General features: G+C 35.8%; 1 protein-coding gene across 1 annotated transcript in view; it reads left to right on the top strand.

Annotated features, from left to right (window-relative positions):
* The first annotated feature begins 1,058 nt into the window (after positions 1–1,058).
* The window catches only part of LOC140172437 (uncharacterized), a 123,768-nt gene continuing 97,922 nt past the window's right edge, over positions 1,059–26,904 (top strand). The window contains exon 1 of the mRNA XM_072195586.1: positions 1,059–1,687. Within this exon, the coding sequence (XP_072051687.1) occupies positions 1,059–1,687 (629 nt within the window). The remainder of the gene's footprint in view (positions 1,688–26,904) is intronic.

The raw sequence follows: 26,904 nt of genomic DNA, 5'->3' as shown, positions 1-26,904 counted from the left end.
AATATTCTTCCCACGTACAGCTAAGTCCAATGCGGAATTGAATGTGCTTCGAATCAATGCCAATCTTCAATCGATGGAATGGAATATTTTGAGATGCATATAAATTGGACATTTCTGACTATAAATCTTGGTGACCGGTAAAAAAATAAAGCTTCAGTAGAGGTTTCAAACAATCATAGAATACTGTAGTTACTTATGGTTTGCAGTTCTTTTTAGTTAAGGTTTGTAAGTTGTTGTTGTTGCTTCAAATATCACCTCATAATATTGGAACCTTTAAAGCTAGAAGTGCGACGCATTCTAGTTATAAATTTTGTATGCTTCATAAGATACGATAACAACAGGTACTCAGTAAATGGAGCATTTTATGTTACTACACATGTGACACTGGCCAGTATGCCCTCAGGTATACTCTCATGAGTAAAATATGCGTGCTGCGTGAACTTAATAACAACAGATGGCGCTTAGTAGATAATTAAATCTGGTCAACCAGAAAAACTCACTTTTTGGTCAGATGGAATCACCGACGTTTCGGCCAAAACCTTTGGCCTTCAGCTGGGTGGATGATTTAGGGTCATCCGAGGTCAATCGATGAGGAAGTTGCTTGATGACCCGATCCCAACCATGTGACAGATTCACTCTAACGCCCCGCTCCTGTTGAGTGACGGTTGTTCGGCTCGTACCCACACTGCTTCTTTGACTCCCCGTTCAAACCAACGGGGTTCACGGTCCAAAATGACAACGTCGTCAATGTCATAACTGTGACCACTGCCCTGTGGTGTTTGTAGACCGCAGAATCGTTGCCACTTGAACTGGCGCGTCTATGTTGGGACATGCGACTTTGCAGTGGTTGGCCGGTTTCACCAATGTAATGTTCATGGCACACCTGATCTTCAGCGCACTGGACACCATATACAACACCACTTATACGGCCCTTGGGCTGCTTGTCCTTTGGGTGTACTAGCGACTGCCGCAGGGTATTGGTTGGCTTGAAGTGTGTAGTGATGCCGTGATCGCGGTAGATCCTCTTTAATTTCTCTGAAACATCCCCATGGTAGGGAATGGTGACAAAAGTCTTGGTACCAGAAGACGCGGTGGGTTCGCTGGCTGGTTTAGCGTCTTTCTCACCACGATTATCTCACCAAGTGGATAATAACATCAAATTCACCCAAGAAGGTCTGACGGACAATAAACTTCCATTTTTGGATTGCTTGGTTACTGTCAACCAAGATCGCACTCTCTCAGTATCAGTATTTCGCAAACCAACACATACTGATCAATATTTGCAGTTCAGCTCTAATCATCCATTGGTCCAGAAACTCGGTGTAGTGAATACGCTTTATCACAGGGCTGATACCATCATCACAAAGGACTCTGATAAGATCACTGAGCACCAACACTTGCGCCACGCCTTAAAAACGTGTGGTTACAAAGACTGGGCAATAGACAAGGCCCTAAATCGTGGTGAGAAAGACGCTAAACCAGCCAGCGAACCCACCGCGTCTTCTGGTACCAAGACTTTTGTCACCATTCCCTACCATGGGGATGTTTCAGAGGAATTAAAGAGGATCTTCCGCGATCACGGCATCACTACACACTTCAAGCCAACCAATACTCTGCGGCAGTCGCTAGTACACCCAAAGGACAAGCAGCCCAAGGGCCGTATAAGTGGTGTTGTATATGGTGTCCAGTGCGCTGAAGATCAGGTGTGCCAAGAACATTACATTGGTGAAACCGGCCAACCACTGCAAAGTCGCATGTCCCAACATAGACGCGCCAGTTCAAGTGGCAACGATTCTGCGGTCTACAAACACCTTGAGGGCAGTGGTCACAGTTTTGACATTGACGACGTTGTCATTTTGGACCGTGAACCCCGTTGGTTTGAACGGGGAGTCAAAGAAGCAGTGTGGGTACGAGCCGAACAACCGTCACTCAACAGGAGCGGGGGCGTTAGAGTGAATCTGTCACATGGTTGGGATCGGGTCATCAAGCAACTTCCTCATCGATTGACCTCGGACCCAGCTGAAGGCCAAAGGTTTTGGCCGAAACGTCGGTGATTCCATCTGACCAAAAAGTGAGTTTTTCTGGTTGACCAGATTTAATTATCTACTAATTGATCAAATCCCAGATAACTGAAAGTATACACAGTGTTAACAGATGGCGCTATCACTTTACTTTAATGATTAATATTGTCATTTTGATAGGGAGACTGGGCTGTTTCTGCACAAAATATTCTACTCAATTTCTAAAAACATGACTTTATAATAATAGTACACAATGCAATTGCTAGAGGGGACGATTTTGCCATTGTTTTACATTTAATATCCTAAACCACTGGGTTTACCAAAGTTTACCCCCTTTAATACTACTAAAACCAAGTAGCAGGTGGAATTTGCTAATTTCTGTTTGGAATTACATTTTTGGGGCCTTTTCGGGAAACATCCTATTGAAGTCAATGACACGTCCCCATACGCAGGGGGAGATTGTGTCTGGTTGTTTGCTTGGTCTCTGGTGTAAGCCCCTGGTATTTACATGCTCCTTAATTTATGCCTTATGGTGTATAATAATTCAGAAGATCCTTTAGCGAGTCCTTTACTAGATCGTTCAAATCACTGAACGTCTGTGAATTTAAAAAGGACTAATATGCACTGCAAAATAGAGAAGAAGGACGCGTATCGTTGTATTGTTGCCAGTATTTTGTAATATCCTAATTAATGCCCTCTCAATACATTGTTACGTTTATTATGCTGTCGTTACATAATTGGCCTGAATACATACGAATCACAAACTCATAGAAATACGCTATTTTAAAATAATTTTACACAGTTATTATTAGCCAAAAACATATCTAGCATGAAAATGTGAAATACGCACGGGTATTGTTTTCATTACTTACGGCGGAAAAAGTTGCTCTTTTAAATTGAAGAGAATATCAAATATTTGAATCTTGTGTTGGTAATATTGAGGCATATTAAGCATTGCTATAAATATATTCAAATGGTAATAGAAGAAGGTTTAATAAACTGAGTTTGCAAGATATTTTCTTAGGAAACTCAAGATGGAATTATTGTACTTAAAACAGGAACAGCTGTTATCGAATGTTGCAGGAATTCGTTCAATACGCTTTGCAACCATTTTCGGGAGCTCAAAAGAAAATCTGTTTATTTAAACCAGATTCAACATCATCTTGATTTACCTTTATAGTTGAAAAGTATTTGTTATGTTTGTTACATTCTTCTTCTTCTTCTCCTCCTCCTCCTCCTCCTTATTCTTCTTCTTCTTCAACTTCTTCTTCTTCTTCTTCATTTTCTGCTTCTTCTTCTACTTCTTCTTCTTCGTTTCTTCCCCCTTTCATTTATTCTACTTCAATGATATTAACCATTAATTTTACAGTCATGTTCTGTAAATCGTATTGAAAACTCGATGGTATTGTTTGAAGGAAGGTGACCTGATATATTTGGAAAATCAAATTCTTTAAAACTTATGTAAACTGTTGTCCCTTTCAAGCATTCATGCAAAAAGATCATGTAAATGTTCATTGTTTAATACAGTGTAAAACTGGTAGTCTTCAATGTTTTTATTAATGATAATCATCATGATCACGTATTAAATGAAAGATCCTATTTTTCTCATTAACATACTGAAATTAGGAGTTCCAAGTCGGTGTATTTCCGACGAAATCATCAAAAAACTGCTGAATTAGTCAAAAATGTGGTATACCACATTTGAGACTATATAGTTCGACAGTTTTTTGATGATTTCTTTGGAAATCTACCGATTTGGAACGTCTAATTTCAGTATGTTAATGAAAAAAATATGAGCTTTCACCTAATACCAAAATCTGCATTTTGATAGGATAAAGTTGGGGATGAGGCTGTCAATCAGGTCACCCACCTTTAAGATAAGATTAATAAAAATGACAATTTATAGACCACGTGACTGTTTATTATTCTACCATTGTTTACAATGGACATCCAACCCACGTTGAAAACATTAAACATGCCAAATACACAACATATTCGACGTTGACCTTTAAAGAAATACTTGGTTACACTTACATTTCATATTAAAATGCTTACATTATACATACACCCTGCAGGTGTAAGCAATTGATCAGTTAACGCATCATATACAAACACAGAAGAGTAGTTTACACCTGCGCCACCATGGCACCAACGGGATACATTTCCACAGTCACGCACATATTACGCCTGCAAAGTGATGATACAAGTGTTCTGTACTTTGGGAGACAACTTATCCACCCATGTCATTGGTGTCATTGAAGCCTGTGGCTATGTATTTGATAAAAAGGACAGACTGGTTTGTGGGAGAGTGTGTTACAAGCTATGTAGCAAATGGAATATCGGGGAGGTTTGATGGTTTGATACAGGTTCGTGGGCATATATTTGAGAGTCGATGGATATAAACAATGATTGGAGTAGTAGCGGACCAAGAGAAGAATAAGAAGAAAGATAATATATCAGAAGGAGGAATACAGAGAAGGGGAGGATGTAAAAAAGATGTAAAGGGAGTTGAAACAAATATATTTGAAATCATTATATTTCGCAACAGTCGGGTTGGTTTCGTAACGACTGAAATACCAAATGCCACAATTATATTTTATTTCTTCTCAACGTCACAGGCAGTATTGAGATATTCCCTGTTGTTATGTGCAATGACATTCTCAGTGATACACCCTATATCAAACTTTAGCTCTGTCATGTACATTCCGACACTAATATCGTCATATATTATTTTGAGCTGTCTTACGGACTTCATATTTATTTCTAACAAAAGTATGGTAACTAGTTCAAGATTTAATGTGTCCCAATATTGAAACCCCAACATTGGTCGATTTTGTTTTTAGGTTTCTTTGTCTATAGTCAGAATATTTATATATTCAGAAATTGTATTATCTACGCAAATGCTTATCAAATTAAATATTTATCTGGGAAATGAAAATCATGAGCGTCTGAGTTAGCGTTTTAAAAAAATACTGTATTCATTGAACTATATTACAGTTGGCCAATCGGAATCAAAACTAGAATTCTGTTTAGTATTCCGAATTGTGCGTATGTTAATTTTCATTTGAATCGACTTGAAACACGCTATTTGAGAAATAAAATACATGATTCAGTTCAATTTCAATGAGATCAACAGAACTCATATAGGTTAAACGTATATTGAGTTTGAATATTATTTTGTGCTCGTATATCAAGTTCTTCTTTTAATGTGTTGCACCTGTATTTGACATGGCTTATTACTCCAGATATTTGGGAACTTTTATTAGCATATTCACTTCATAAAAATAAAACTGATATGATATGTGGAAGTCTTGGTCGGTATAATTGCCGCTATATCATATTCGTTGTAATGAGCAACGAGCTAGAGACGAGGCTAATGTGGGATTCAAATTGACGCGACCAGATAGATGAATAGCTGGTGAAAAAGCTAGAACAAGGTGGCCCAAAACATCATATTTTACTTTTGTATACCTTTACTGTAAATGTGGTAAAAATCTGAATTTACATGATGTTATTCATATTGGGTACAATTATGGGTTTAAAGGTACGTCGTTCTCAAGATAGACGAATTATATAATGTAGATTTTTGTGAGTGGACACTTTGCTTGTGTGAATTAGTAACTTTACTTGTAATCATAATGTAGATTTGTTTTGAATAATTCGAAACAATTTAAGCAGTTCAAGCATGTTTTAATATTATTGATTCTTCCCAAGTTAAATCAACGATATGAAGTGGATGTAGTGAATTATAGCGCCCGGATAGTGCCCCTGTATAACAAGGTCAAAACTCTGATAAAACAATCTTGCTCAGCTTCTATTATCATTCAGTCTACCAAACTTCCCTCATTTTCTATCATCGTAGCAAATTTACTGATTCGTTCTTAAAAAACTATGAAAAGTAATCGCTGTTTATGTTGTTGACCTAGATAAAATTCATGATATTGATACAATAAGGCGTTATTTAATTACTACCTTGGATTGAAAGTAGCAATGGTTTTGTATCATTTTAAATCAATGCACTTAAGATATATGTGAAATTTAGAGGTTTATGCAATTGTTTTTCCTTGTGCATATAAAATGAAACAAAAAAAAGCTTGCTGATGTAATGTTTGCATACAAGCGGTCTTCTGAATGTGCGAACGCTTCTTGAATTGAAGAACGAATACATTTCGTAAAGGACGTACAGTCTGACTGTCTCTAATTAGTTAAAGAAACATTTTACAGCTTAAAAAAATAAAATTAACATTTCCATTATAACCAGAAATGTCATAATTCGATCATTAACAAATGGAAAATGTAATATTCTTTACGCCGTAACGTTACGATAAAACCATAACTTTCATGTTGTTTAGCTAAAGTAGTTGAGAACATAAATTTATATGTATTGATGTTTCTGTCGTTAACGTCGGCATATATCTTGAATTACCATTGCAAGTCGCCGTATCTGTTGGCAAAGGAGAAAGTGCATTTGTTAATTTTACACATGAAAGACATTTGTGAGAGTGAGATTTGGTACTATCATTATCAGGTGGCTTTAAGTGTTTTAGTCTTTTTTAAGAGGAACAAGAAAGAGGAGCCATTCCAATAAGACATCGCTTGACAACATAGTAATGTACAAGACTCACATTTGTATTATATTAGCACAGAACGCTAGAGTGAAGTGAGATTATATTCAAGATAATCAAAAGTACAGAAGTAGTCGTCAATCGTCATGCAACGGTATCAACTTCCAAATTTCTTGAGTAACGTACTTCACCACTATAGTAAGTAACGCGAAGCTTATAAGTCATTCCATCCACAGGATTAAATATTTTATCGTTTAAAGGATATAGTTGAAAGTTGTTTGAACATAACAAATGGCCGTAGGTTAACATTAGTAAAACCACTTTACACATTTTCTCACCCTAACCCAAGTATATAAAACAAAGTGGCTGTTTCAGCTGAAAGGCGGTTATGCTGAGCTTTTGCAACCTCTGGGCATTATCTTAGTGTATAGAGATAACCACTTGACCACTTAGCCAGTTGTATAAACTCGATTCCATTCCCTCGTATCAGTTTGGCCAACTTTTAATTTTGGTATATTGACCTGTGCAATAGAGATCTACACAATGTAATGTAATGTACGTATTTTAGGCATTTTTAATGGATATTAATTTAGGTATTTTAATGGATATCTAGTAATAAACAAAATAGGCATACGTGCTTAAGAAGTATTATACCGTATTCCGATTTCTATGATACTGTTTTTGTCTCTCATAAGTATGAGAGACAAAAGCAATCATCAAAGTGTCTGTTAATGCCAAAAGGATTTATATTGAATTTTGATACCACCTCCCCTTAGGCTTTGTCTCTATGCACTTCGTGCGGTATCAGTTTGACTACTAATGGATAAAGATATTATACAAATCAATACTACGCCCTATTATTTTCTATGTATCACCATGAAATGGTCTGCATTTTTACATTGATATTGACCTAATTAGTAGATCCTGAAGATCACAAGCAAGATCTGGACTATTTTTCATATTATATACTCTCATTTAATTCCCCCAAATGGAAGAGAGTTAAATAAAAGATTGTAGCTTTATGTTTTATGTTTCCAAATATAGAGTAAGAACCTGAAATATCCACTAACCATCAGCATCATTATGAGCAGTAAGAACCGGATGCTAGAACGAAATAAACAATAATTATGACATCAAAAAATACCTACATATTACAATGTTTGAATAATAATAATAAAAAAAACACAAAATAAAACAGTGGATAGCAATACGGCATCTGTCTGATTTGTTCTCATTTTTGTACATTTTGTCATATAAAGAGAATTTGGTATTATAGACAGAAACATTTCAGATCTCTTGTGAAATCCTCTCAAACATCCATTATCATTATACCATTAAAGTGAAATAAATCTTTCATTTTGAGTATTTCTACAACTTACTTTTACTGAAGAAAATATTCAACAATTGATTCAAGATATTGCTCTACATATTCATTGCACGTCTGAATTATTACGTCAATGACAATAATGTGTTATTTGGGACAACATGTCCCAGGTGGCAATACTCTTTTTCACAAGCTACTATTCAATTAGAAAATGTTCCTTTAGGTACTCAATATCATGACCTATATTTTATGCTTCACAGAAATGTAGAGACAGGATTGCTTGAAGATGTTTTCAGTCAAGATAACGATGATAAATATGTAGGAGTGAATCTTTAACAACAGGCGTTATACTGACAGTGACACACGACGACCGCAATATCAATGATGCGGATGGTGAATTTGAGCACCAAAACAGTTCAATAGTCGTAAAGTAGTTAAGCCCAAGTGACGTTTATTCCACATTAAGACGAAATTTTGCGGTAATAACCGAATTGACCATGGTGTCAATATTTATTAACACACACATGAACGTTTTCGGTAATTGCGTGTCAAGCGTCATCTTGCGTTCAAGTCATGCAATTTGTAAATTTGTATTCCAAATTCTAAATTCCTATCTGACTATTTATGCGAAGGCTAATGACAATTATTCATGAGAAATTCTAATTGTTTTTATGGAAAGCGGTATCCGTTGAAATTCGCCAACATAGACTGCTTTTTCTTTTTTTAATCAAGTATGTGTCGAAACTTATCATTTAGATTTGTTTTTAGTTTGTATCTATTCAGTAAAACAATGTCTAGATGAAAAGCGAATAAACTCAATCCATTGACCTCAATTTATATACAATGTCAAAGCAATCAACTTACAGCATCAGTTGACACTGATTGTCATTTTCTTAACAAACCACTTAAGCATCATTCAATGGTGTTTTTATCAAATACAGTGATGTCACATATGGCCCGTTAATTCGAATGGATCGTATCGTTACAGAATTTGTTTCTATTTAGATTAAGTATCATAATTTTGATAATACACTTAATTTAAATCGACTGGGATATAGATCTCTCAAGCGGTTTAACACAGATAACTCAAGATAATTGAAAGTAGCGTGTGTTTATCACTTTATGGATTCTCACGTATCATGTATTCGTAGAAAGCACTTATTCTATCCATCCATTAATGCAAACCTACACTGGTACAGACTTTGTTTCTATTTAGTTAGAAAAACATTTTGATAATACACTTAATTTGAATCGACTGGAATAAGATCTCTGTTTTTCAAGCGGTTTAACACAGATAACTCAAGATAATTGGAAGTAGCGTGTGTTTATCACTTCAGGATTCACACGCATCATGTATTCGTAGAAAGCACTTATTCTATCGATCCATTTTTGCTAACCTGTAAGCAGTTCCTACACTTGTTGTTGCTAAACTCCTGATATGATTGGTTGCTTACTTTAAAACGACATTAAATGGTTCAGCAATTATTATAAGAACGAATTTCCAATCAAGATAGTTCAGTAAGCTCACGCTGCACATAAAGCAATTAACCATGCCATAATTGTAAAAACCGTGAACAGATTTTTGACTTCTTTTCCATGTTAAAAACTAAAAAAACTCATTTGTGGAAATCGAGCGGAGATTTGAGCATAAGTTATAGCTTTCATCTCAGTAGAATTCAGCCTCAGGTGTTTGATTCTTGCCTCTCTCTTGAATAATGAAGTAGAGAAAGTGTCGGGTAGCAGCAACCATTTAACAATTTAAGTTTGCAGCAATAGGAGCCTAGGAGACAGATATTTTGGGCATATATATCCAATTATTAAATTCCAATTAAATTATTGCACCGATGTTATAATTAAATCAGATGTAAATTTCATGATGTTACAGATTTAATTCTCGTAAAATTAGAGCGAGAAACTTAATCAGTACTCGAACTGAATTCCAATTTTTTCATACGAGCCTCCAAAGTTTGAAGGTTTCGTTATTCTGGCTAATAATCAAATGCATATTTCCCCTATATTCCCTCTATAGCTTCTCATGTTAGCATAATTGTGTTTGAAACACAGGACATGTGTTTCAAACAACATTAAATAAATAATGGATAAATAAAAGATAAGCTTATAAGCTGGCTAACTTGGTCAAGACTAAGTGTTAACAGTCTGTTTCTATGTTCAAATTCCAGAATACAACGTATTGCATGCTTATTAAAGCAGTGAAGCACCCTAATACCTAAACCAGATGTAAAACATGACACGGTGTGAAAACAACAGACAATCAACAGACTGAAAGTGTTACATACATCTAAATGGAGATTTAATACAGTCATGGACAAAAGTTTGGAATATTTTTTATTTTTTGCATAGCCCTGTTTTTAAAGTGCAGATTTCTTACCAGCAATGACCCGTCAGCCATGCAAAATGGGTAACGTGTATGGCAAGCCAAGGGGGCCAAAAGCGTGGAACAGCTACGCGTAGCTTCTTTCTCGTTACGAGCAGCTGTTTGACCAATCAAAATAGTCAAATTTAATCACGTGGTTGGGTCGTTAGCTGCGCGTAGTATAGTTATAGGTATCCTCTTTCACAATTATTATCTTGTAATTAATTTACGGAATTAGCATATAGATAACGAACGGGTAAAGGAGGCCAAATCACAGCACGTGTCAAGAGAACATGTTGCTAATGCCTGGCTAAAATGACACAAAGCATATTTATTTAGTGTTTCCAAGTTTACACCGTGTTTAATAGCAAGTAACTTTATACTCGGGCTGTATTAGCCGTGCATGGGCTATGAAGGTCAAACAACAACTACTATACTGATGTAAAGCGCTGTGTAAAGATATTGCAGGGAAAGCGATATCACATGCCACTGTGTAAATATGGAGAGAGTAAAATGGGTCATCATTTTTTTTCGGAACGGGGGGTCCTAAATTTACAAAAAGTCGGCGTCAATAAATTGCGGCCCTCACTATTTCGGCATCAAAATGTTATGACCCCCGACTCCCACCACCGATACACCTTACCCCCTAGACAGGCTAAAATTGTATTGAAATCAGTCGTTTTGAATACAATAAACACACTATCTGTAGTCATCTTGTGACTCCCTACATTTTGTCATTATCAATTTATGACCCCCCTCCCCCTTATTTTTCTTTCCAAAAATGTATGACCCCCTATATTTGGGATCCCTTCCGAAGAAAATGATAGCCCCTAAATATAGAACAATCATCATTCTGTTCAGATATTACTTTAATAGCACCTATACCATTTTTTTGCTGATATACTACAGATATTTTCATTTACAAAAATTAACAACGCAATATTTGTGAGAGAGGATGTTTACATCAGCTCCACGTGTTTAAAACCGCGAATCTGATTGGTTAATAAGCTGCACGTAACGAGAAAGAAGCTGCGCGTAGCTAGTCCTACGTTCTGAGCCGCTTAGCTTGCCATAAACGTGTGTCTGGCAAGGTCTTAGGTACCATTCCTGGATTATCAATAAATCAAATCAAATCAATTCAATTCATTCCATATCACACATTACATAATCTAGCACAATGGCTTCTTATGCCTGACCAATGATCCATCGGGCATTCTTTTCGCAGTTATTTCAGCGATATGATTCATAAGGTTACATTGGCTTTTGCTTTATCGTGTGAAGAAACAAGCTTTACTTTGTTGCATCTGTCTGTTGTATACGATATTTCTGATCATGGGGTGCGAGTTAAGCGCAGATTTATACGCCCGCGTCATTGACTTACGTATTCGCGACTTTAAACAGAGGGATTACACAAGGTGCCGTTTCTAAACTACTACACCTAGACCAAGGGCAGGTCGGCCTCGAAAGACAACCGCCAGGGAAGACCGATCTCTCCCGAGACTTTGCCGCAATGGCCACACGAAGTCTGTATCTCGGCTACAACCAGAACGATTGATGTCCATTCACGCGCATGTTAACAGGAAACTTGTGAAGATCAGACTGGTTAGTGCAGGGTTTCGCGCAAGATGACCAATAAGAAAGCCGATCCTTCTGCAAAGATATCGGCATGGACAACAACCAATCACCTTGCAGAAACTTAGACCAGCCCTTATTGCTTGCTGGCGAGATATTCCACAAGGAACCTTGGCAAACCTGGTCGGGTGGACACATCAAATATTGAGTTGTGCTGAACATGTCACAGTGAGCGTTTAAGTTTTTGTTTGAACAATAAAGTTGGCTAGTGTTTGAAATTGTGTGATCCTTCCACTGTAATGCGCTTCGCCAGGCAATTCTTTGCTTAAATGGCAAACTGTGTGATGTAAACATCAAAGGACATTTGTACCTTTTAATTAAATTCAGCTGAGCACTACCCCAGATCAATAAACCTGTTCCTAATATGATTAAAACTACATTTGATACCAAAATAAAAATATTCCAAACTTTTGTCCATTACTGTATACTGGTTATTCCTCCGAGACGGTAAGAGTGTCCTGTCAAAATGTGCAAAAGGTGTTATCTGTTAGTTGAAGTGCGGACATTACCGAGTGAAATCAATTAATGCATACGGCATATTCTCGTACCTTCGTGTATTCAGTTTGTAATTCCACGACGTTGTGCTTTGGTGCAAGCTATGTCGACAAATTAAGATCTTTGAATGTAATATAGATCTATTGTACGCGTCATATGTTCCGTTGCTAGTAAAACCACTTTACACATTTTCTCACCCTGTTCCTGGGGCCAAGTATATAGAACAAAATGGCTGTTTCCGCTGAAAAGCGGATATACTGAGCTTTTGCAACCTCTGGGCATTATCTCAGTGTATAGAGATAACCTCTTGACCACTAAGCCAATTGTATAAACTAGATTCCATTTTCTCGTATCAATTTGGCCAACTTATAATGTTGGTATATTGACCTGTGTAATAGAGATATACAACATGTAACGTAATGTGCGTATTTTAGGAATGTAATGGATGTCTCGCAATAAACAGAATATTCATACGTGCTTTAAAAAGCATTATACCGTATTCAGATTTCTATGATACTGTTTCAGTTGGTGCATAACTATGAGACACAAAAGCAATCTTCAAAGGGGCTGAAAGGATTTATATTGAATTTTGATAACACCTCCCCCCCCCCTTAGACTTTGTCTTTATGCACTTTGTGCGGTACCATTGTGACCACTAATGGATAAAGATCTTATACAACTCAATACATGTCCTATTATTTTCTATGTATCACCATGAAATGTTCTGCTTTTTTGTTTTTTGTATTGATATTGACCTGTTTGTAGACCCCGAAGGTCACAAGCAAGGTCTGGACTATTTTTCATATTACATGTTCTCATTTAAGGTTCCCAAATGTAATAGAGTTAACGCTGCCAAATATAGAGTAAGAAACTGACATATCTATTAACCAACAGCATCAATAACACCAGGAATAACCGGCTGCAAGAACAACAACGACAACAGCAAAATTGACAACAGCAACAGGAGAGGCAATGCAGACAATCCAACATCTTCTTTTCAAGAGTACATAACATCAATTTTAAAAGGTAAGGGTTAAATGTATACCTGAAGAAACAAAAACGCTCTATATAATACAATGTTTGAACATTAAAATCGAGTCTCCAAAACAATGGATAGCAATACGGCATCTGTCTGATAGTGACTTTGAGGCACATTTGTGTACATTTTGTCACATAAAGAGAATTTGGTATTATAAAACAAAAAAAAGCACAGTGATTTATAGTGCACTACGCACATGCACAACGCCTAGACGATGATCCACGGCCCCACATCATTCCATAAACCATTAAACAACAATTCAGGGACTTTGCTGCTTCAAGAGCGCACACCTTAGACTCTCCACAAATGACCTTCGCAACCAGGATCAGCTCCCCGAGTTTCGTACGGGTTACAACAAGACAAATTAGCAGTAAGCTCCTTGTCCAGGGGAATTTCAAGCTAACTCAATTTTTCCACGAGAGCGTACTAGACACCGCCAGGGTTCGAACCTGCAACCTCTCGCACCATAGTCGAACGCCTTAACAATTGAGCTAACTTATAGACAGAAATATTTCAAATCATGAATTCATGATACTTTCAAACTTAAAGTGAAATGAATCTTTCATGTTGAGTGTTTCTAAAACTTACTTTTACTTGAAAGAAAATATTCAATAATTGGAGATAGCATTAATAATATTCTTAAGGAATCGTCATAAATTGCTCTACATATTCATTGCATGTCTGAATTATTACGTCAATACAATAATGTGTTATTTAGGACAACATGTCCCAGGTGGCAATACTCGTTTTCACAAGCTACTATTCTAGTAGAAAATTGTTCCTTTAGGTACTCAATATCATGACCTATATTTTATGCTTCACAGAAAATAATGTAGAGACAGGATTGCTTGAAGATGTTTTCAGTCAATTCTGCGTTCATACCGTAAGATAACGATGATAAATATGTAGGAGTGAATCTTTAACAACAGACGTTATAGTTACAGCGACGCACGACGACCTCATTATCAATGATGTGGAAGAGAAATTTGAGCGCCAAAACCTATAATACCATTCAATTATAGTCGTAAAGTAGTCAACAATTTTCAAATGAATAGGTCCGAGCGACGTTTATTCCGCATTAAGACGAAATATTGCGGTAATAACCAAATGAATTGGACATGATGCCAATATTTATTAACACACATAAATATTCTCTGTAATGGCGTGTCAAGAGCGTCATCTAGAGTTCAAGTCATACAATTTCTAAATGAAAGCAACCCTATCTGACTATTTATGCGGGGTTAACGACAATTATATATGAGTAATTCTAGATGTTGTGATGGCAAGCGGTATCCGTTGAAATTCGCAAACATAGACTCGTTTTTTTCCTTTTTCAATCAAGTATGTGTCGAAACTTATCACAAATATTTGTTGTTAGTTTGTATCTATTCAGTTACACAATGTCTCGATTTTTCTTCTTCCTTGAAAAGCGAATGAACTCAATCCATTTACCTCAATTTATATACAATGTCAAAGCAATCTTGACACTTGACACTGATTGCCATTTCAAACCACTTAAGTACCTTTCAATGATTTTTTATCAAATACAGTGATGTCAAATATGGCCCGTTAATTCGAATGAATCGCATTGTTACAGACTTTGTTTCTAGTTAGTTAGAAAAGTATCATAATTTTGATAATACACTTAATTTGAATAGACTGGAATATAGACGTCTGTTTCTCAAGCGGTTTAGCACAGATAACTCAAGAAAATTGAAAATGGCGTACGTTTATCACGTTTTGTATTCACATGTACCATGTATTCGTAGAAAGCACTTATTCTATGCTAAGCTGTAAGGAGTTCCTACACTTTTTGTTGCTATATTCCTGACATGATTGATTGCTGAATTCAAAACTACATTAAATGTTTCGGCAATTATTATAAGAACGTATGCCCAATCAAAATAGTTCAGTAACCTCACGCTGCAATTAAACATGCCATAATTTTACAAAAACGTGAACAGACGTTTTGACATCTTTTCCATGTCAAAAACTAAATGCCAGAACTCATTTGTGGATATCGAACGAAGATTTGAGCGTAAGTTATAGCTTTCATTTCAGTAGAATTCAGCCTCAGGTGTTTGATTCTTGCCGCTATCTTGAATAATAAAGTATTCCATATTAAAAGGTGTCGTGTAGCAGCAACCATTTAACTGTCAGTGCATGTTCTTATAGAGGTATGATGTTTCAGCAATATGAGTCCTGGAGACTGATATTTTGGGCATATAAATCCAATTCCAATTAAATCATTTCACCTATATATTAATTAAATCAAATTAAAAGTAGTTGAGAAATATTATGGCAAGTAACGAAGCTTAAAGTCAATTCATCCACAGCACTAAATATCTTATCGTTTAAAGGAGAGAGTTGAAAGTTGTTTGAAGATAACAAATGACCGTAGGCTAACATTAGGAAAACCACTTTACACATTTTCTCACCCTGTTCCTGGGGCCAAGTATATAAGACAAAGTGGCTGTTTCCGCTGAAAGGCGTTATGCTGATCTTTTGCAACCTCTGGGCATTATCTCAGTGTATAGAGATAACCACTTGACCAATAAGTCAGCTGAATAAACTAGATTCCATTTTCTCGTATTAGTTTGGCCAACTTTTAATGTTGATTTATTGACCTGTGTAATAAACATCTACAACATGTAACGTAATGTACGTATTGTAACAGAATAAGGTCCGAGCAAATTCCGTTACAGTATTTTAGGCATAAATGGATGTCTCGCAATAAGCAGAGATTAGTCATACGTGCTCTTTTAAAAGGATTATACCGTGTTCCCATTTCTATGGTATCGTTTCATTTAGTGCATAAGTATGAGGAACAGAAGCAATCATCAAAGTGGCTGTTATTGCTAAAAGGATTTATATTGAATTTTGATACCACCTGTACCTCCACTTAGACTTTGTCTTTAATGCACTTTGTGCTGTATCATTTAGACCACTTATGGGTAAAGATATCATACAAATCAATACATGTCCTATTATTTTCTATATACATGTGTGTATATTTTGTCACATAAAGATAATTTGGTACCATAGACAGACATATTTCAGATGAAATGAATCTTTCATGTGAGTTTTTCTAAAACTTGCTTTATTTAAAAGAAAATATTCAACAATTGAAGATAAAATTATTTGCTCTACATATTCATTGCACGTCTGAATTATTACGTCAATGGCAAAAATGTGTTATTTGGGACAACTAGTCCCAGGTGACAATACTCTTTTTCACAAGCTACTCTTGTAGTAGAAAATTATACCTTTAGGTATATAATATCATGACCTATATTTTATGCTTCACAGAAATGTAGAGACAGGATTGCTTGAAGATGTTTTCAGTCAAGATAACGATGATAAATATGTAGGAGTGAATCTTTAACAACAGGCGTTATACCGATAGCGACGCACGACGACCTCGATATCAATGATGTGGATGGGGCATTCGAGCAACAAAACCTACAATACAGTTCAATAGTCCCAAAGTAGTTTGACAGCTTTAAAACCGAATTTCAGTCCAAGCGACGTTTATTCCGCATTAAGACGAAATGTTGCGGTAATAAGCGAATTGGACATGGTGACAATATTTATTAACACACATATAAAAATTTTCTCTAATAGCGTGTCAAGCGTCAACTTAAGTTCAACTCATGCAATTTATATTCTAAAGGAAAGCAACCCTATCTAACTATTTATACGTGGGTTGGCGACAATTATTTATGAGTAATTCTAGATGTTTTGATTGAAAGCGGTATCTGTTGAGATACGCAAACATAGACTGGTTTTTCTTTTTTCAATAAAATATGTGTCGAAACTTATCACAAAGATTTGTTTTTAGTTTTTATCTATTCAGTTACACAATGTCTAGATTCTTCTGCTTCCTTGAAAAGCGAATGAACTCAATCCATTGACCTCAATTTATATTCAATGTCAAAGCAATCAACTTACAGCATCACTTGACAACGATTGCCATTTTCTTATCAATCCACTTCAATGATTTTTATCAAAATACAGTGATGTCACATATGCCCTGTTAATTCGAATGGATCGTATCGTTACAGAATTTGTTTCTATTTAGATTAAGTACCATAATTTTGATAATACACTTAATGTATGTATTTATGGCATGTAATGGATGTCTCCGAATAAACAGAAATTAGTCATACGTGCTTTTAAAAGGATTCTACCGTGTTCCCATTTCTATGATACCGTTTCAGTTGGTGCATAGGTATGAGAGACAAAAGCAATCATCAAAGTGGCTGTTATTGCTAAAAGGATTTATATTGAATTTTGATACCACCTCCACTTAGACTTTGTCTTTAATGCACTTTGTGCTGTATCATTTTGACCACTTATGGGTAAAGATATCATACAAATCAATACATGTCCTATTATTTTCTATATACATTTGTGTATATTTTGTCACATAAAGAGAATTTGGTGCCATAGACAGACATATTTCAGATGAAATGAATGTTTCATGTGAGTTTTTCTAAAACTTGCTTTATTTAAAAGAAAATATTCAACAATTGAAGATAACATTAATTGCCCTACATATCCATTGCACGTCTGAATTATTACGTCAAGTGGCCTGCGTTTATCACTTTCTGGATTCACACGCATCATGTATTCGTAGAAAGCACTTATTCTATCGATCCATTTATGCTAACCTGTAAGCAGTTCTTACACATGTTGTTGCTAAATTCCTGACATGATTGGTTGCTCACTTTAAAACGACATTAAATGGTTCAGCAATTATTATAAGAACGTATTCCCGATCAAGATAGTTCAGTAACCTTACGCACCACATAAAGCAATTAACCATGCCATAACTGTAAAAAGCGTGAACAGATTTTTGACTACTTTTACATGTCAAAAACTAAATGCCAGAACTCATTTGTGGAAATCGAACAAAGATTTGAGCATAAGTTATTAGCTTTTATCTCACTAGAATTCAGCCTCAGGTGTTTGATTCTTGCCGCTCTCTTGAATAATGAAGTATGCTATATTAGAAAGTGTCGGGTAGCAGCAACCATTTAAATGTCCGTGTCTGTCTTAGGCAATGATTCAATGTTCTTAATGGGGTATGAAGTTTTCAGCAATAGGAGCCCTGGAGACAGATAATTTGGGCATATGAATCCAATAATTAAATTCAAATTAAATCTTTTCACCGATGTATTAATTAAATCAGATGGACATTTCATGGTGTTGCAGATATATTTCCCGGAAAATAAGAGCGAGAAATTCTGCATTAAACTTAATCAGTACTCGATCTTAACTCCATTTTTTCCAAAGTTTGATGGTTTCGTTATTCTGCTTATTATCAGATGCACTTTGCCAATATATTTCCATATCTTCTCATGCTAGTATAACAAAGTTTAAAATCACAGGACATGCCATACGTTTGCCATTAATAAAAGATAAGCTTATAAGTTTACTAACTTGGCCAGGACTAAGTGTTAACGGTCTGTTTCTATGTTCAAATCACAGAATGCAACTTATGCATTGCATGCTTATTAAAACAGTAAAGCACGCTAATAGCTTAACCAGAGATGTAAACACGGCGTGAAAACAACAGACAATCTTGCTTATTGAAAATGTTACATACGTCCAAATAGAGATTTTACATACTTGTTATTCCTCCGAGACGGTAGAGTGTCCTATCAAAATATGTGATGCGATCAAGCAAAATCAGTCGGAACTCGGAAATATTAAATTTTCAGTTTCTTATATGATAGTAAAAAGCATTCACAAAGCTGCAATTTGCAGAAAACCCCATTGAAATTGAACAACCAGTTCCAAAGAAACGAGCAATTAAAGAGTTTCCAAAACAATATGAAACAAAAGGAAATATTCCCTTTGTTTGGCTATATCTCAAAATCAATATTTCCGAGTTCCGACTGATTTTGCTTGATCGCATCACATATGTGCAAAAAATATCATCTGTTAATTGAAGCGCGGATATTGCCGAGTGAAATCAATGAATGGATACGGCATACGTATCTCGTATTCAGTTTGTAATTCCGCGATGTTATGCTTTGGTGCAAATGTCGGCAACCTAGATTAAGATCTTTGAATATAATGTGGCGGAAATGGATATCGACGAGAGAGGGCCTCCTTCAGTCACGTGGTTTCATTGGCTATATAAGCCGAGTGCAAGAGCACTCTTGGCCAGTTCGCCAGGTCGGCCGGGCCAGTGCGCCCGGGCCGGACCGTCTGTTCGAGTCATTCAGACCAAGTGTGGCCAGTTCGTCTGTAGCCGTGAGTGCAGTTGGTTGGCGACTAGATAATTAGCCTCTCTCGCTCCGAACGCATCCAAACCACCGCTCTCCGCTCCTGAATCCACTCCGATCTTGGATCAGCCCGAAGCCCAATAAAGGTGTTGAGCCAATTGTTCTCATATCTGTGTGTGTGAGAGAGTATTTCATTTGCCATTGTCAGGTACGATATGGTTCGTACACCCACTAGATCCTAAGCCTTGCTTTGCCAAACGCTACTACTTATACCGAAGGCCGGTTCCGCTACATTTGGTAGCAGCGGTGGGATCTATTTGTCATGATGAACTTGGAAGCTCCGGAAATCCGGCGCATAGGGAGCCGGTTCCGCTACATTTGGTGGCAGCGGTGGGATTTTTGTGACATTGGACTACTATCAACATATCAGGGATTGTAGGACAAGTGTTTAGCAGAGAGAACTACGGAGTGCGAAGTTGATAGACTCAAAGCCTACGAAGCTCCGGAAATCCGGCGCACCGTGTCTCCGAGACATAGTTGCTCCGGATCCGATAGAACTCATTAAAGTGATTGGAATGATTAGAGCTATAATTGTGAAATCTGGGCAAATTATCGGAATAATTAATTGGAACTGTAGCAAAACGAACTTTGTCGCCGGATTTTTGCATGCTGATAGCAAGCGGAAGAATAAAACTAGTCCTCCTTCACAAGTAGCCGTTGCTGAGTTAATTAACTTGAAATAAAGAGACTCCGGGGAAATTGAGTTGCTGTAGTCGGAGCAGTGATGCAGCAGACTCCCACGAGGAAATTGAAATGCCGTGGTCGGAGTCAGTGATGTAGACTCCCACGAGGAAATTGAGATGCCGTGGTCGGAGCAGAGTCCGAAATGGAATGGGACCAGAGAGAATTAATTTTGTAGTTTTAGTTTTTGGCAGTGTGAAGCGCAAGGACAGGGATCTGAATCTAACGAAGCAGAAATCCAAATCCAACGGAGCAGCATTGTGAATTCGATGCAACAGCTTACCCAATCTTGCAGAGAAGACTTTGGAGGTGACAGCGTGTAGACAAATCCCGTGATTATAATGCAGACTTGGAGGTGACAAGGTGCATGCCGGAGTAGGCTTCGGTATTCTTAAGTAGATGAGTACATGATACGATGTACATGTAGCTCTGCACTTTGAGGGTGAGCCGACAACTGCTTTTAATCTGATAATTCTGCACACTGGAGGTGAGCCTCCAACACATGCGAATATGTGTAGTGTGGAAACAACAGGAATGTTATGTTTAGTTGCTCCGGGGAGAATGATTATTGTGCTCCGGCGGAGAAGTTGTAACAAGCAAGAACATGTGCATGATATATGAATCTATGATGTATACTTCTATGTTATAATAGTTACATGATGACATCGGCATGGTTTATTTGTTGTATCCATATAGCCACCCTATTTCATATGCCTGACACGGTCTATGAATAAATCACGGTTCAAAATGATATCTATGTTGTTGTTTTAACACTTTATGTATAATTTTAATATACAATTATGTGTCTGGTCTATTTGAATCTTTGCTGAATCCACTAATGATAACTATATCTTCAATGCCTTCAAACCCTTGTAGGTTAACATGTACAACGGGATTTACAATTTTGTTGATATATTATCTCATGACAATTCTAAATGATATCTTGTTGTATCTACACTGATCCATGTTTATGATATACATTAATGTTCCCGTTAGCAATCCATGTTCAGTTGGTTACAAAATGTTATGATTACATAACGGTTCCAAATGACTCTAAAGATGCAATATTGTAAACTCTTAAATGGTTTTCTTTTTCATGTATGCTTGTATACAATTCATGTATGTCCTCAATATACAGATTTTATGAATCTAGTACCTTTATTCTATAAATTGGTCATGTTCAAAGTCAAATACTGCATCATTCAACATCGATATGTGTCTTAATTGTTTTTGATAAATATGTTCTTTATAAATATGTTCCTTATAATATTGGCATGCAAGCTTAGTAATATCTAAGTATAACCCTAATATTTTGCTGTGTTTACAGCATAACTAGGTTATTGCTTTATATATTATTTTTACTTTATTTGTTTGTTGTTTTATTTATTTATGTCTTGTTTATGTGCTATATGCTCCCATCTTGTAAAAAGAAATCATAGAAAGTTAATTTGCAATTTATGTAAGAAATATGTTCACAAATGTTGCAGTGACCTATCTGCAAAGGAATTCAGAAGCAATGACTATACAAAATATTGGCATTGCTCCAGTTGTAATGAAAATTTGACACTGCCTTTTAATCATTTTACTGATGAACGTGAATTTCAACTTGAATTGTATAGGTGTTTTGAGGACATGTCGGCTGATACTGAATATATGAAATCCCATTTCGATAACATGAAATACAATCCTTTTGATAATGATGATGCATTTGAAGTAAATGATTGTAATAATAACACACAATATTTTTCCACAGACAATCTAAAAGAAACAGCCGGTATAAAAAACAGCAATTTATCATTACTTTGTAGCAATGTAAGAAGTCTGACTAAAAACTTTGATGCATTAAAGGAATTACTCTCAGAAATTGATGTAAACTTTCAAATCATTGGACTGGTTGAAACTTGGTTGAAAGAAAAGCCTCATGATTACTATCATCTAAGAGGATATAACCTCGAATTGTGTAATAGAAATGACAAGAGAGGCGGTGGTGTATCTATGTATGTTGATGCGAATATTGCTTATAATGTTAGACATGATATTAATGATCTAAATCAGTTGAAGTATACTGAATCGTTGTTTATAGAAATTGAAAAAAGTAATTCGCAAAACATTGTAGTTGGTGTAGTATATAGACCACCTGACCAAACTATTGATGAATTTAATAAATATATTGATGCTGTATTATGTAAAATAACAGGTCAGGAAAATAAGCTCCTATATATAATGGGTGATTTTAATATAAACCTACTCAATGATGATGTTCATAAACCAACTGGTGAATTTGTGGATGTTATAACATCATATTCTCTGTACCCTAGTATAACTAAACCGACTCGGATAACTAGAAAATCAGCAACTCTGATTGATAACTTTTTTACCAACAATTATGCAAATCAAACATCTGGCATTATTCTAACTGATATAAGTGACCATCTTCCTATATTTGTATCTACAAACTTAAGTGTTTATGGTAAAAATACCAAAGATTTTGTCATCGAAATTAGGGATATGAGTGTACAAAACATTGATGCACTTAAAGATAAACTTAGCGAGGTTGACTGGGACAATGTGTGTGAAAATCATGATGCCAATGTATCATACAACAAGTTTATTGATAAATTTAAAGCGGTATTTGATGAATGTATTCAAAAAAAGGTAGTTAAGAAATCTCATACAAAAAATAGGATGCCTAGGGCACCTTGGATAACATATTCTCTACTAAAATGTATTCGTAGAAAGAACAAGTTGTTCAAAAAACATATCCAAAAACCTACTGATGCGAATGTACATAAATATAAAATGTATCGTAACAAGTTAAACTCCTTATTGAGGAGGGCAAAACAAAATTATTTCAGTTCACAACTGGACAAAGAAAGGTATAATATGAGAAATACATGGAAAATTCTGAATTCTGTACTCAGATGTCCAAAAAGACATCTTCTCAAAAGTTTGTAAGTGACAATGAAACTTATAATGATCCATCAAAAGTAGCAAACAAATTCAATGAATTCTTTGCCAGCATTGGACCTACACTAGCTGCCTCTATAAAACACCAAGGTAAAAATTTTGATGAGTATCTAACTAATAGTTGCAACTCTAGTTGTTTTTTCAAACCGACAGACGAAAATGAAATCCTGAAGATTATTAACAACTTAGGTGATAGAAAAAGTCCAGGTTATGATCTAATAAAGTCTGACGTGGTAAAATTGGTTGCCACTGAAATTTTATATCCATTGAAAATCATTTTCAACAAGTCACTAACAGAAGGAATTGTTCCTGATGCTATGAAAATAGCAAAGGTTGTACCTATATATAAGAAAGATTCTCCACAATTATTTGGTAATTATAGACCAGTATCTGTGTTGCCTTGTTTTTCAAAAAAATTCTTGAAAGAATTGTTCATGAAAGATGTAGTAACTTTTTAAATGCCAAAGAATTACTGTACAATAGGCAATATGGGTTTCGTCATAAACATTCTACGTATATGGCTGTATTAGACTTGATTAAAGATACAAACAAGGCTATTGATGAAAATATGTATACTGCAAGTGTCTTCATGGACCTTTCAAAGGCCTTTGATACTATTGATCATGACATCACAAAAGTTGTACCATTATGGTTTTCGTGGTGTACCGTATAACTGGTTTGAAAACTATCTGTCAAACCGTAAACAATATGTATCTTTTAATTCTGCAAAATCATCTTGTACCAGTGTGAAGTGTGGGTGCCACAGGGCTCCATCTTGGGGCCACTACTATTTATTATATATATGAATGACATTAGCAGAACATCCAAACTTCTATCGTTTATATTATTTGCAGATGACACAACTGTTTTTCTTTCTGATAATAATATTCAAAGGCTTTGTGACAATATGAATAAAGAATTGAAGGAGATTGTTAACTGGTTTAAGTGTAACAAGTTATCCCTGAATGCTAGTAAAACAAATCTTATGTTTATTGGAACACCTCATCAAACAAAGAATATAACTGATGTCCACAATGTATTTCTAGATGGATGCAAACTTTCACGTGTATATGACGTTAAATTTCTGGGCATTACACTTGATGACAACCTAACTTGGAGGTCACATATTAACAACATTAGTAAAACATGTTCTAGAAATATTGGTATCCTAAACAAACTTAAACTATTTTTACCAAAAACAAGCCTGTATCAGCTGTATTGTACGCTAATCTTACCATATTTAAGCTACGGTATAATATTGTGGGGTTCTGCTAATAAGTATAATTTAAACAGACTTGTGAAGCTCCAGAAAAGAGCAGTAAGAATTATAAATAATAGTTCGTATCTTTGCCACACCAAACCATTGTTCGAAAAGTACAATTTACTTAATATATGCCAACTGTATAATAAAGAACTGGGTATATTTATGTACAAATATCATAAGGGTCTATTACCAAGTTCATTTGACAACTTGTTCATAAACATGAAGTCTATTCACAATTATAATACCAGAAAGAAAGAGAATTATCGAACTGACATCCATAAAGTCACTGATGTTTTAACACTTGGTCCTAGGCTGTGGAATAGTTTGCCAAGTGAAATTAAAGAAGCTAAACTGGTAAATGAATTCAAAAATAGTATGTTAAGGTATCTAAAAGATAACAAATAATGTCACAATTCATATTGTGCTGAATCTATGTTATTCACTATACTATTTGATACTACACTACTGCTATAATATTTGCCTACTTAACATTGTATTATGGTAAATTAAAATGGGTTCTTATAATTCATATTGTGCTGACTCTATGTTATTCACTATACTACTTGATACTATACTACTACTAAAATATTTGTTTGCTTGAAATTGTATTACGGTAAATTAAGATGGGTTCTTATAATTCATATTGTGCTGACTCTATGTTATTCACTATACTACTTGATACTATACTACTGCTAAAAATATTTGTTTGCTTAAAATTGTATTATGGTAAATTAAGATGGGTTCTTTGTTTATTTATTTATGTTTATGTGTATATTCGTTGTTTTGATTAAATTATAATTATTTGTTAATTAAAAGGTGGTACATCGTTATCAGGCCTCGGCTTTGTGATGTACCTACCTTCATCAAATCTTGTTAATACACAATAATTGTATATAATAATGCTATAATGTTTGTAATGAGATTGATGAAAATAAAGATTGATTGATTGATTGATTGATAAGAACTCCGAGAAGAATTGTGAACTGTAATCATGGTAACGTGTTACTGGGAATGTACACGAGAAAATGATGTGATTTAAGTAGTAAAATGTTCTGAATTTCTTATGATTGTCCATTTTCATTTATCTAATAATTTGTTGATCCTTGAAACAAGTTGGCAATGAAAAATGATCCAGCAAAAATTTTGCTCTTTTAATACTCCGGAATTTCGGAGCAAGTTTATTAAATGTGAGGCGTAGCTTTTCTTTGAAGCTGTTGTTAAACACACTAGTTTATTTTTACTTCAACATTAGCTTTGAAGTTTGGATTTAGAAATGATTCCCACAAAAGCTCCGGATTGTGCTCCGGATTGTGGATCCGTCGGATCGGAGAGGGAGTCTGCCAGTGAGGGTATGTGCACGAGGATCGTTTGACTGTCATAGATGTTCGACCTATGATTGCTCCTCCTGTGTTCTTGCTCATCACTGGCAGGCTCTTTCTTTGATGCGATGGCTCCGTGAAGGAGTAAATGGTTACTCCTACACTGAGTAGTATTTGTGTGTGATGTGAAATGTCAACATCGCACACATGTAATCGCGATGTAATGCTTTGATGGTGCATGGTGGTGAAACATTTATTCCGGATTCCGGGAATTGTTGGATCATTGGTTGTGATCCCTGGTGTCATGTATGGGCATTGGTTGCGGATTTGTAGGAGTCTTCCCATGTCGTTGCATTTCGCTGTATGGGCCCTTCCGCTGCTCCGGTGATTCCTAAAAGCATCTGGGAGTGGATGGAATGCTACCGTAAGTGAGATGTTGATGTTACACAATACCGGTAATTCATATTGGTGGATCACTCATTCCGAAATTTTGAATAATCAGTCAAATTACTATGTAAAATCTGGATAAAGACGTTAAAGACAACATTATATTGTGTATATTCTGATGAAGAGCAGTTGCAACATGTACATATTTTTTATGTTGTACTATTGTGTAAATTACTTATAGGAGCATGACCATGCATTTTGTGTAAACAATTAATCAGGATGATTTTGTAGGATATGATTGCTTTTAAATGATAATAGGATACATTGTTTGCTCCGGATGGGGATTCGTCGGATCGGAGGGGGAGTCTACCGGTGAGTGGTATGTGCACTAGCGAGGATCGTTAGCCTGTCATAGATGTTCGATCTCTGAAGGCTCCTCCTGTGTTCTTGCTCATCACTGGCCGGCTCTTTCTTTGATGTGATGACTCCGTGAAAGAGTAAATGGTTGCTCCTAATATTTGCGTGTGAACTAAATACACA

Source organism: Amphiura filiformis, chromosome 16, assembly GCF_039555335.1.
Source record: "Amphiura filiformis chromosome 16, Afil_fr2py, whole genome shotgun sequence".
Lineage (NCBI taxonomy): Eukaryota > Metazoa > Echinodermata > Ophiuroidea > Amphilepidida > Amphiuridae > Amphiura > Amphiura filiformis.
The sequence above is the reverse complement of the archived record's forward strand: the minus strand, read 5'-3'. Positions and strand labels throughout refer to the sequence as shown.